Genomic DNA, 13,618 nt, shown 5'->3' with positions numbered 1-13,618 from the left:
ATTGATGAGCCAAGTCCAGCAGCGAGTATGTCTCCAAAAGAGCATCCCATTGCATATACCTACCGTATTTTCCGGCGTATAAGACGACTTTCTGGATGCAAGAAAATGCATCCAAAGTCGGGGGTCGTCTTATACGCCGGGTACGGTCTCCGTGCTGCTGCGAGCGTCAATGATTTAAAAGACGCTCCTTCTCCTCAGAGTGTTCTGTGATAGGCGGAACACAAATCTTCCCAGCAGCGCCTCTGTTCTGTGTTCCTCCTATCACAGATGCCTTCTCATCCTCGGACGAGATGAGAAGACGTCCGGGATAGGCGGAACACAGAACAGAGGCGCTGCTGGGAAAATTTGTGTTCCGCCTAACACAGGGCAGTCTGAGGAGAAGGCGCGTCTTTTAAATCATTGACGCTCGCAGCACGGAGACTGTCACCGCCTGCTATTCAGAAAAAAAGGGAGTAAATGTTTAGTTTGCAGTGATTGCACAGTGGGGGCAAGTGATGGCACAGAGAGGGGGCAAGTGATGGCACAGAGAGGGGGCAAGTGATGGCACAGAGAGGGGGCAAGTGATGGCACAGTGAGGGGCAAGTGATGGCACAGTGAGGGGCAAGTGATGGCACAGTGAGGGGCAAGTGATGTAATGGCACAGTGAGGAATGTAATGTAATGGCACAGTGAGATATGAAAAAGCCTGTTTCTGTCAGCGGTTCTGGCTACCCCTCAGCTTCCAGAAAGACTAGTAAGAAGGGGGTAGTCTTATACAGTGAGTATATCCCAAAACCAACATTTTTCCTGGAAAATTAGGGGGTCGTTTCTTACGCCCAGTCGTCTTATACGCCGGAAAATACGGTATATACACCATACAACACCATACGACAAGCACTGATGATTTTTTTAATTATTGTTTTCTGTTTAAACTATCACATTTGACCACCTTTCCATGTCTTAGGTTGATTAAAATGTTTGCATTATTTTTGGGATTACAGGAAGTTAAGTCAGCTGCTCATTGAAAATATTACTTTTTCAACCTTTATCACAAATTCAGTTCTTATAAGCAATTTTTTTTATTTTATAGGTACATTTTACAAAATCTCTTCAATGTAGCCTTTTTTGTAATTGAATTTACTGGCCCTTCAGTGTGGTTAGTTCTTTCTAAATAAATACAGCTTTTTTGGTACTGTAAAAAATAAATAAAACTGCTTTGTCAGCTACACATACTTCACCATTTGCCCGCAATTGCAACCAATTACAACCACTTGTCAATGGCTAAGATAACCCAACAGTTTAAGGTAACCTACAACCAAAACATGACCAAAATCAGAATGCTCTGTTGGTTGTAGGTTGCATTTATCCATTTGTTTTTGATTGACGGTGCTTCAAATTGCCTAAGAACTACATCCAAGAAAAGTCAAAATTGAAAAGATAAGTTTGTAGAGGTGTTATAACTTATATTTTTAGTTGTTCTTACTTTATCAAAACAAACCAGGTTTATTCTCCCACAAACATTGATCCTTTGGGGGCTGATGCAAAATATTTTTTTCTTTTTAAGCCGCTTCTGGGCATACATGATGCCCGTTGCCACTGCAGCAGGAAGTACAGGAGGAATGGCAACTGTGACAGCAATGAGTGACTTGACAACAATATCCCTTGCAGATCCCTAGTGCATAGGGAATTCAAAACAAAGAGAAAGTAATTAGTAAATACAAATGATACTGACAATAACATCGATGTGGATTTTTAGCAATGGTGGTAAGCATCTTACAAGGGTCATAAATCAAAACAGCCAATCCTTCAGATTTTTTCTAACTTTTAAAATACTGAATGTTTCAAGACAGAAGTGCATTGCTAAACAACGACAAAAGCCCAAAGACAAATCTTCCTAGTTACATGATTTAACTTGCATTTTTATTTTTTCTTCTTAATAACAACATATGGGAAGTCAAACAGGGGATTCAATTGTGCTATATTTTCTTTCTGACAGCTTTAAAGGCATCATTAGAGTTCTGTCTTAGGTGTGGACATGCTAATAACTGCACAGGTAGAGTTAAGAGGTAATAAAAGATAATACTTATCCAAAATAAGTTGTACCTGAACCCTAATTGCATTGTTTGGTTTTGAAACAATAATCTGCCGCAGACTAAGGCCTTGTACACACGATAGGATAGCCAGAGGACAACGGTCTGAAGGACCGTTGTCTTAGATTAACCTTTGAAGCTGACTGATGGTCCGTTGTGCGTACACACCATCAGTTAAAAAAACGATGGTGTCAGAACGCGGTGACGTAAAACACGACGTGCTGAAAAAAACGAAGTTCAATGCTTCCAAGCATGCGTCGACTTGATTCTGAGCATGCGCAGGTTTTTAACCGATGCTTTTGAATACTAACTATCGGTTTTGACCTATCGGTTACCAGTCCATCGGTTACATTTTAAAGCAAGTTCTCATTTTTTTAACCTAAGGTTAAATTACCTATGGGGCCTACACACGATCGGTTTGGACTGATGAAAACGGTCCTTCAGATCGTTTTCCTTTGGCTATCCTATTGTGTGTACAAAGCCAGAGTGACCAAAAACATGTTTTATCACCTCTTTAGTGAACTGCTGCATCCTTAAGCAATTTTCCGAGTCAAGATTGCCCTTTACCATAGCATGTTTTAAAAGTACCATAATATTAATAGTAAATTCTGTGTGTAGTGCCCTCTTTTGGTTAGGTTAGTAAATGTCATTTTTTTCTCCATTGTAATGAATGGAGCAATGATAGATTGTGTACTTCTGTGTCTTTGTCCAGATCACAGTGCTGGGAGATTCAAATGATCGGTTGAATATTTATCATGCCCCAGCCAATCCCTGGAAGGGGCCATCCAGAAGGTGGCTGGGGAAGTAATACATGTGCAGGAGGCCTGAACAGAATGTTCTTTCCCTCAAGGGCGGATTCCAGTCTTCTGGAGGGCTGTGAACTCAGGGAGATAGCCGGAGTGACAAGAATTCGCAATCTGGGCCTCAGCAAATGCTGGTCTGAGGGCCTGGGGAAGATTGCCTGAGGATTACCATTGCTGGAGGGCACTGTACTGACGTCCTAAGTCTGGAGAAGCATCTGGTTACCTCCCTTACTAAGGATCTACTTTCAGATGATGGGTGGAAGACGGCTCCTGGGACACTGTGAGTAACGATCTTGCTGGGGACTGAGAGCTGTGCGAGTGCTATAAGGGAACTAAGTGCCAGAAGTGGCTTTGGATTGGTGCACTGCTGCTGTAGGGTCATATATATACTGCGCTTTTGCTGCTACCTACAGAAAAGCTGCTTTTGAAAGAATTATTGGAGGATTAGAGAGAAGTTTGTCTCCTACTGTTGTTACTGATCGTTTTGGAATATCCTGAGAGCCTAAACCCCTCTTCTGCAGGGGTCAGCAATAAATACTAAAAATACATCACCTAGACTGAGACTGCGAGAGCATGGGACTGTGCTTGTGTGACTGGCAGCCTCTGTACTATTTGGGAGAAACCTGGGCAAAATCTTAGCGCTGCATTCATCTTATTCTGTATAACAATTAAATTTCCTTTGAGATATATTTATGCTGTATAAATATAGTGTAAATTACGAATTGCAGAAATGTTCATGCTCTCAGTCACTTACCCCCTTAACTGTTAAAACTACCACAGAGTATATGAATCCAATAATAGCTATAGAAACAAGACACATCAAGAACCTAAATGCATCTCTATACAGCTTGAAATTCATAGGCTTGGGGTACAAAATGGATCGCACCATATCTCCTTTAGCTGTGTTGAAACCTGGATAAGAAAGAACAGTATGAGTAAGTAATGATAAACAGACAACACTGTCATTTATTAGATTACTAGCTGAATACCCGGCGTTGCCGGTCTTCCTATCTTAACCTTTTGGGGAGGAAAATCATAGTAATATAAATATACCCATCTTTTATATAAGGGTGTAGGTAAGGGTTAATTTAACTGTCATATATTTTTATTTAGCATATAAGTAATATGTGTACCAGGTATTATTGAAATATCTCCAGGCGTACAGAAGCTATGTGGGAACATACATTTCCCATTGATTTGCATGGGACTTTAAACAAAAACCCCGACCCTCACAAATGGGGGTAGTTAAGGGATAAATTAACTATCCTATAGTTTAAGTGGACATATAAGTAACATGTGACCAAGTGTTATCGAAATATGTACAGCCGTTTGGAAGTTATGAAGTAACATGTATTTCCCATAGAGTTGAATGGGACTTTAAAGAAAAACCCTGACCATGGCAAATGGGGGTGGGTAAGGGTTAAACCACCTATCCTATGTTTGTTGCTGACATATAAGTAACATGTGTGCCAAGTTTCATGTTAATATCTTTAGCCGTTTGGACAATATGTGTACCAGGTATTATTGAAATATCTCCAGGCGTACAGAAGTTATGTGGGAACATACATTTCCCATAGATTTGCATGGGACTTTAAACAAAAACCCCGACCCTCACAAATGGGGGTAGTTAAGGGATAAATTAACTATCCTATAGTTTAAGTGGACATATAAGTAACATGTGACCAAGTGTTATCGAAATATGTACAGCCGTTTGGAAGTTATGAAGTACTGTAACATGTATTTCCCATAGAGTTGAATGGGACTTTAAAGAAAAACCCCGACCATGGCAAATGGGGGTGGGTAAGGGTTAAACCACCTATCCTATGTTTGTTGCTGACATATAAGTAACATGTGTGCCAAGTTTCATGTTAATATCTTTAGCCGTTTGGACGTGATGCTGGAACATACATACATACACACACACACACACGTTGAGTTTTATATATATAGATTTGTTAGAAAATAGATAGACTACCGTATTCTCCTAAGAGTATAGAAAAAAAGCTGCCTTTAATTCTCTGCTGCATGTAAACATTTTTTATACAAAATAGATTCATGCGACACTGTTGTAGTAACGTAACATGTGATAATGCAAGTAAGGCTGGGTTCACACTACGGTTTTCCCGTCCGTCAGCCGCATACGATTTATATGAAAAACCGTATGCGGCTGAAACGGACGGGAACGTATGGAACCGCACATATGTGCGTTTTCCATTGACATTAATGTTAAAGGAAAACGTATGCGTTTGCCATACTGTTTTAAAAACGACCGCAAAACCGTGGTTGAACACGGTTTTGCGTACGTTTAAAAAACGTTTTGCCAGCAAATCGTACGCACCCGGATGCATCTGAGTGCATACGATTTGCAATGCATTGTCTATCTATATGTTTTCCCGTCCGGGCCCATACGTTTTCAATACTGAAATCGTATGCGGCTGACGGACGGGAAAACCGTAGTGTGAACCCAGCCTTACTTGTCTTGGTGTGCTGTGCTACCAATCATTGTGAGTGGCATTCCAATGCACTTTCCCAGTTCACTGACACTGCAGTGCACCACAATGCATGGTAAAACACTACTGTGTGTTGTGCTGTGCTAACAAAGATGCTGCAGGAGTGATTTTTGGTCCTCTGTGGTACGTTATCAGCTCATTCAACTAAATAGGCTGCCTTAACCTCCCTGGAGGTATGATTCTGTCTGGAATTACGTACCAAAAGCAGTACAATTATTTTGCAAGGAAATTTGGTGATTTGTACTGTAGGCCTGTAATTCTTAGGAATAACTCACTTAAATCTGACCAAGCAAAAGTCTTGTAGGCATCCCGGGTATGATTTTTGTTTTAAAACAAAATTATAAATTATAATATAATAAATAATTATAAATAATTATAACAAATAATAATATAGTTATAATAAAAATTATTCAATAATGTAATCAACTCAAAATCACTGAAATTTGCTCAGTTGCAGAATTGTCGCTGTCATTATTTTATTTTTTTTATGACGAATTTCCCCACAAATCGCTATCGCACAATTCTGCAAGTGATTATAATTTATTATCGCTGTTTTCTAGCTGATCTAAAACCATTTTTGACATAAAGGGACACTTTTGGACAATCTACAGTTTTTAGGCAGAAAGAACATTTTTTATTATATAAAAGTACATGCAGGGCACTGGGCAGACCACCAGGGACAAGGGGGGGGGGGGGGGTGTATTTTTTACATACAGTACTGTAATCTATAAGATTACAGTATACTGTATGTATTGTGTTTGTTTACTTTTTTTAATTTGGCGCCGTTCTCCGTCCCCGTGCTTCGTAACGTCGCAGGGAACGGAGATCGGCGGCACACGGGGACACTGTGAATCGAGCGAGGAGGACCCGCTCGCTCACACAGCGGGGTGGCATCGCTGGATCCAGGGACAAGGTAAGTAACTTGCCTGTGGATCCAGCGAGAAGGTAAGCCGCGCCGCTGCACACTCTGCACGTCCACCCTTAGGGTGACTCGGGGATACCGATCCTAACATTGGAAACCTACCCCGAGTCACGCTCGGGTTTACCGCCAAGGGGGTTAATGAGGCATGTGCACTATATGCACCAGAATAGAATGTCCGGATTGAAATGGGTTCTAAGATGTTATCCTATTTAGGCAGATCTTGCATATTGAATGGAAAAGCTGACTGTGCTAGGTCCTCCCACTGTGTTAGTATAGGCAGAAGACACACATGATTCTCAAAAGATACAGCTTGAGGGGCTCCAGAGTGTTGTGTCTGAATGAAGAAGACTGGGTTTTCAGTATTCTCCAGGCTTTGTAATCCCAGATCATGGTCTGAAGTCCAAAGACTTCAAAGAGTCTTGGGTGGGTCAAAGCCTTCAATCCTGTGTCTAGGTCTTACTGAGACCTGCAGGCTGTGTGAGTATGCAGGGGTGCACAGCCCAGTGCCGGCCCAAGACATTGTGCTGCCTAGGACCAAGAATGAAATGCTGCCCCCCCCCAAAAAAAAAATCACGCCCACCAAAAGGCCCCCACATTCATTATTTTATATTATGATAACTAAAGGGGACCCGTCATGGCTCTATACATGTATACAAGGACCTGTCAGGGCTCTATACATGTGTATAGGAGTGTAAAAGGACTTGTCATGGCTCTATACATGTATATAGAAATGTTCTGCCCACCCGCTCCTGTCACCACTAACAGCAGCAGCGCCGGGCTCCTCACAGGCAGTGGCGCCTGTCCGCTCACTTGCTGACTGCTCCCCCCCTTCGAGTGTCCTCACAGGCAGCCCGGCACCGTGCTCCTCACATGCAGAGGAGCGAGTGGAATGGGCTGGCTGGCAAGCGTCAGTATGCTGCCCCCCTAAAAGTGCCGCCTGGTACCCATGGTACCACCCGGTCCCATTGTAGGGCCGGCCCTGGCACAGCCGGTATAAGTGAGACCTTGGGCATAGCTCAAGGCTCCCATTAGGAGACAGGTCTGCTCTGTGGAGAGGAAATGTGTGCTCCACCCAAAGCCATGAGGTCTCAGACTAAGAGACAGGAGGGATTCAAAAGGGTGCCTGGAGATCCCTTATTGAGAGGTCAGGGCATAGTCTTATGCAGCAGTGTGTTGCCAAGAGAGCTGGATAAAACTTTCTGAGGGACCAATCAAAATCCAGTTGCCAAGGTTTGGGGCCTAAGCAGAAGTGCTGCTGAAGAGAGAACCAGGTGGCTTGGTATTATTTTGACTGTGCTTGTTTTTGATGGTGGAACCCCCAGCATGGGCAACTGCTTTTCTGTGGAGCTTTCCTTTTGTTCAATAAAAGTGGGCTAACAAGCCCCAAAAAGGAATTCCTGACTGGCATGGTCTCACTGAAACACTCAAAACCACTGATGTAGCAGCCCCAGTATCACAAAGCACACAGGGATAGGATTTTGGGCAAATGTTGGGAAAATATGATGCAAGCTGCTACGTTATGGATATAGCCAAGCACTGATGATAAAAAAAAAAACATAAATGTATTAGCTTAAAAATAGGTTTGCTTTTATTTTATTTAATTTCCCTGCATTTTAAAAATTAGTAGGTACATTAGGTACACTATTAAAGCAAAACAATTACTAATGGTCTCTCTTAATATGTTGCAGTATTTTAGAGTTAAGAATCAAAAGTGAAGATGCTAAGACAAGACAGAGATCAGTTATCAGGGATGAGGTCTAGGGGCAGCCATAGGTGTGGTAATTATAGATTTGGTTATTCAAGAAGATAAAAGTGATTGTCAATTTCAAGAACTAATTATTTTGCTCAACCTGTGGCCCTCCAGCTGTTGCGGAACTACAACTTCCATCATGCCTCTGCCTTTTGGAAGACATGCTTGTAACTATCAGCCTTGCAATGCGCCATGGGACTTGTAGTTCCGCAACAGCTGTAGGGCCACAGGTTGATCACCATGCAGGGGTGTCAAACTCAATTTCATTGTGGGCTGCATCAGCATTATGATTGCCCTCAAAACGGTCGGTTGTATCTGCAAGATTAGATGTCCAGTGCATCCCCTCCCCTTTACATTATATGTCAAGAACCACCCCACCATCAGAAGTCCCCCACTCTCCCTTACATCCCAGTGCACCCCCCTTTCCTTATGCTGCTGCTGGGAAGAAGCTGGATGCATTGCTTGAAAACAGAAAGTAAGGGTCTGGAGTAGGACCAGAGAAGAGCTGGAGCGAGGTGTGAGGGCCACATGAAATGGCCTGGAGGGCCGGATTCGGCCGGCGGGCCTTGTGTTTTCAAATTTTTTGTTGGATTGATAGGGGAAGAATAAGAACCTTTTCCTGGTTTTTTGTTGGGAGCACATATTCAACTTACGCCATTTAGTTTGGGAAATTTAGAATATAGAAACATTGGAATATAGAAAGAACATAATGTTCATAGAAAGGGTTCTAGGTATACTAACTTTACACCTTGGTTATATTATGTGGCTATTCAGTTGCAAACAATGCTTAATGGAGTTCTTATGTCAAATGCCTCCCCCCAACCACACAAACCACTTTGTAGATCACCCAGAACAAACCAGTTTGTAGTACAACTGCTGTGACAGGAGAAGAGCCAGTTGGTGTTGTCTGAATGACCTCGGTACCACAATATAGCACATGTCTCTTGTAATCTTCTCCACTGTGGACTTTCCATTGGAGGCAATCTGTAGCATTGTCAAGGGGAGTTTTTGTGACTGGGATACTCTCTCCTAAAAAATACCATTGGTGTTAAAATGAATTACAAAACAGCTTACATTAATTCACATTTTATTGTAATCAAATATTTTTAACTAATCACAAGAGACAACTTCACTTATTCACACAAACATGATTTAGGATGGGTCAATGTGTGTGTAGAGAGAAAAGAAGCCTTCTTGATTATGAAAATCTGTAAATGATTTCTAGGCTTTTAAACACTTCCAAGCATCCTCCTGTACTGGTTAGCTACTGCAAGATCAACTGTTGACAGTGATAGTTTCAGAAAACAATGCCAGTATAATCTGCATGACTATATCTTGATTACCTGTCAGCATGCCTTCATTGACAATGCAGTTTCCTCTCAGAAGAATGCAGTCACATGGAAGAAAAAACCTTTTCCCTGTAAGAACAATCAGATCTCCAGGAACCAAGTGCCTTGATTCTATCTCTTCATTACCTAGAATAAAGCACATCAGAGGAACAACCTAAAGACAACATTATATTTCTTCTGATTATTCAAGTCTTTTACAATAATTTATATGCATGTGGCTGATTCCAGATACCCTTAGAAAGCCATAATCATAGAGAAACAGCTGTCGATTATAGTTACTACACTTAATATAGCACTGATGTTTGCCAAACTATGCTATTCTAGTCTGTAGTAAGTAGACCCGTGATCAAAAGGGACATACCATATCTCACAAAAGTGGGTACACCCCTCATATTTTTGTGAATATTTTAATATCTTTTCATGACAACACTGAAGAAATTACACTTTGCTACAATGTAAAGTAGTGAGTGTACACCTTGTATATCAGTGTACATTTTCTGTCCCCTCAAAATAACTCAACACACAGCCATTAATGTCTAAACCACTGGCAACAAAAGTGAGTACACTTCTAAGTGAAAATGTCCAAATTGGGCCCAATTAGTAATTTTCGCTCCCTGGTGTCATGTGACTTGTTAGTGTTACAAGGTCTCAGGGGGATGGGGAGCAGATGTGTTAAATTTGGTGTTATCGATCTCACTCTCTTATACTGGTCACTGGAAGTTCAACAAGGCACCCCATGGCAAAGAATTCTCTGAGGATCTGAAAAAAATAACTGTTGCTCTACATAAAGATGGTCTAAGCTATAAGAAGATTACCAAGGCCCTGAAGCTGCAGCACGGTGGCCAAGACCATACAGTGGCTTAATGGGACAGGTTCCACTTAGAACAGGCATCAATGAGACCAAGATAAACTTATTAGATTCAGATGGTGTCAAGCGTGTATGGCGGCAACCAGGTGACAAGACAAGTGTGTCTGTCTACAGTCAAGCATGGTGGTGGGAGTGTCATAGTCTGGGGCTGCATGAGTGCACTGGGGAGCTGCAGTTCATTGAGGGCCCCATTAATGCCAACATGTACTGTGACATACTGAAGCAGAGCATGATCCCCTCCCTTCGGAGACTGGGCCGCATGGCAGTATTCCAACATGATAATGACCCCAAACACACCTCCAAGATGACCACTGCCTTGCTAAATAAGATGAGGGTAAAGGTGATGAACTGGTCAAGCATGTCTCTAGACCTAGATCCTATTGAGCATCTGTGTGGCATCCTCAAACGGAAGGTGGAGTAGTGCAAGGCCTCTAACATCCACCAGCTCTGTGATGTCATCATGGAGGAATGGAAGAGGACTCCAAAGGCTAACTGTGAAGCTCTGGTGAACTCCATGCCCAAGAGGGTTAAGGCAGTGCTGGAAAATAATGGTGGCCACACAAAATATTGACACTTACAGCCCAATTTGGACATTTTCACTTGTGAGGTGTACTCACTTTTCTTGCCAACGGTTTAGACATCAATGGCTGTGTGTTAAGTTATTTTAAAGGGATGGAAAACTTACACTGTTATACAAGCTGTACACTCACTACTTTACATTGTAGCAAAGTGTCATTTATTCAGTGTTGTCAAATTAAAATATTTACAAAAATGTGAGGGGTGTACTTACTTTTTTGAGATCCTGTAAACCTCTTTTACTCCTGTTAGAAAAAAAAGTAGAAAGTCTTAATGACTTAACTTTCCTCATGAGAATGTGGCGCCACATTTCCACCCACTGTATACATATGAAAATACATAACATTTTTATAAAAAAACACACCAATACAAAAGATTCTGGTAAAATTTTTGTGGCAGAACTAAGCAGAGAAGCTTCTGAAAGGTCAGTGCTTAGACACTTCCCATGGCTCCCCTGCACTTTATCATATGAAAACTCAGGTGACCAACTGTAGAGGATGTAAGGGGAAGCATCCTTAAGATCTACAAGAGCCCTTAGCCACTTTCCAGTGTACCTCCGCAAGTCTTATCAGCACCTTTCCAAATAACTGAAAGTGGTTGTAAACCCATACAGACCACTTTAACTTACAGGTAAACCTAGATTAAGGTTTACCTGTAGGTGCAACAAATATCTCCTAAACCTACACGGTTTAGGAGATATTTGCAGAAAAGACTGCACCGATGTCTGCGGCGCATGCGCGGCATGGACAACGACGCAGGCGCACTGAGTGTGCTGTTAGTGAGGGCGATCGTACCGTTATCGCGGCTGTGATTGGCCGGAGCCGCAATACCCGGAACTCGGGTATCAATGGTGGCGGCGTAGGTGAGGACGAGAGTCGCTTCGGGGGCTTTGTTCTCAGATAAGTAATTCATAATGAGCTAGTTTGCTATGCATACGAATTCATTATGCCTTTCTCTTGCAGGGTTTTTTGCAGGTTTTTTTTTTTTTTTTAAGAAATGCTTAAGGCCCCTTTCACACTGGGGCATTTTTTGGGCGCCTTAGTGTTAAAAAGCACTCAGGCTTTCACATTGGTATTGCAGGTGCAGCTTCTTTCAGGCGCTTTACAGGCGCTTTCTTAAAGCTAAAGGGCCAGATCCACATAGAAATGGATAGGCGCAGCGTATCAGAGATACGCTACACCACCGTATCTTACAGTACCTGGCTTTAAGTCGAATCCAGCAAGATTTCATGCCGTAAGTTACGGCGGCGTAGTGTATTTCTGGCGGCGGAATTCAAATCGGCGATTCATTTAAATGAAGCGTGTCCACGCGCCGATTGAACTGCGCATGCTCCGTTTCGAAATTTCCCGCCGTGCTTTGCGCAAAATGACATCGCAACGACATCATTTTTTGAACTTAGACGTGACTTACGTCCATCCCTATTCACGGACGACTTACGCAAAAAAAAAAAATTCAAATTTCGACGCGGGAACGACGGCCATACTTTAACATGACAAGTCTATCTATACGCCGCAAAATAGCAGCTTTAACTTTACGCCGGAAAAAGCCGACTAGAGACGACGTAAGAGAATGCGATGGCCGCGCGTACGTTCGTGGATCGTCGGAAAAAGCGAATTTGCATACCCGACGAGGAAAACGACGCAAACTCCACCCAGCGGACGCCGAAGTATTGCATCTACGATCCGAAGGCGTACAAACCCGTACGCCTGTCGGATAGAACCCAGATGCCGTCGTATCTTGGTTTGAGGATTCAAACTAAACATACGACGCAGGCATGGGCGTAGGAACCGGGGGGGACGGGGGGGACGGATCCCCCCCAGATAATAATGCGGGGGGGACAGGTATGGTAAAATCCCCCCCACCCGCCGAGCCTCGTCCAGTCAGTGTCCAACAAGCTGGCAGCATGAGCGGGCTGCGCTGTAGGGGAGGTGGAGGCGGAGCGGCCAGGCCGACAGTTGCTGAACCCGCCAGGAGCCGACTGAGGGGGGTAAGGGAGGCTAAGGATGCCGCTTGTTCCGCACTGCTGAAGACAGCCTTGCCGGCCGCCGGTACACTGTCTGCAGCAGAGCGGTGCGAGTGTGCTGTGAGTGAATCACGGACCATTCACTTCCCTGTCAGGCTGCCTGACTCAGGCAGAGTGTTCTCCGCCCGACAGGAGCTTCCTAGTCCCGCCCGGCGTGATGTCATTCACAGACCGGGAGGCGGGAAGAAAGAGCCGAGGAGAGTGCTGCTGTGAGGAGCCAGTGAAGCCCCTGCAAAAGTGCAGGTAAGTTTTCCAAGCTAAAAACGTAACCTAAATCACTGTTGTCACAGTGGCTTAGCTGTGTCAACCTGCCTGAAGTGTTTAACTCTTTGGGGGGGGGTTTACATTGGTATTTGAAATATGCAGCATGGAAGGGGTTATTGCATTAGTGACCAGTTAATTAACCCCCTTGTGCTGCATTTATGGTGCAGCATCAAAGGGTTCATAAACTCATATACCAGTGCCACTAATGCAGCACAAAGGGGTTAAATAACTGGCACTGGTCACTAATGCATCAGTGGTGTATTCGATACTACCCACCCCTCTCTTGTACATACTACCCACCCCTCTCTTGTACATACTACCCACCTATACCCACCCCTCTTGTGTACATACTACCCACCCCTCTCATGTACATACTACCCACCAATACCCACCCCTCTTGTGTACATACTACCCACCTTTACCCACCCCTCTTGTGGACATACTACCCACCCCTCTCATGTACATACTACCCACCCCTCTCATAT

General features: G+C 43.3%; 1 protein-coding gene across 1 annotated transcript in view; it reads right to left on the bottom strand.

Annotated features, from left to right (window-relative positions):
- LOC120936831 (probable cation-transporting ATPase 13A4) overlaps positions 1 to 13,618 on the bottom strand; it is a 112,372-nt gene that overhangs the window by 45,732 nt on the left and 53,022 nt on the right. Inside the window, exons 9-12 of the mRNA XM_040349531.1 lie at positions 9,397 to 9,528; positions 8,912 to 9,082; positions 3,626 to 3,783; positions 1,462 to 1,650 (exon numbers count right to left, since the gene is read on the bottom strand). Of these exons, the coding sequence (XP_040205465.1) occupies positions 1,462 to 1,650; positions 3,626 to 3,783; positions 8,912 to 9,082; positions 9,397 to 9,528 (650 nt within the window). The remainder of the gene's footprint in view (positions 1 to 1,461; positions 1,651 to 3,625; positions 3,784 to 8,911; positions 9,083 to 9,396; positions 9,529 to 13,618) is intronic.

Source organism: Rana temporaria, chromosome 4 (assembly GCF_905171775.1).
Source record: "Rana temporaria chromosome 4, aRanTem1.1, whole genome shotgun sequence".
Lineage (NCBI taxonomy): Eukaryota > Metazoa > Chordata > Amphibia > Anura > Ranidae > Rana > Rana temporaria.
This window is presented reverse-complemented; position numbering and strand designations above follow the sequence as displayed.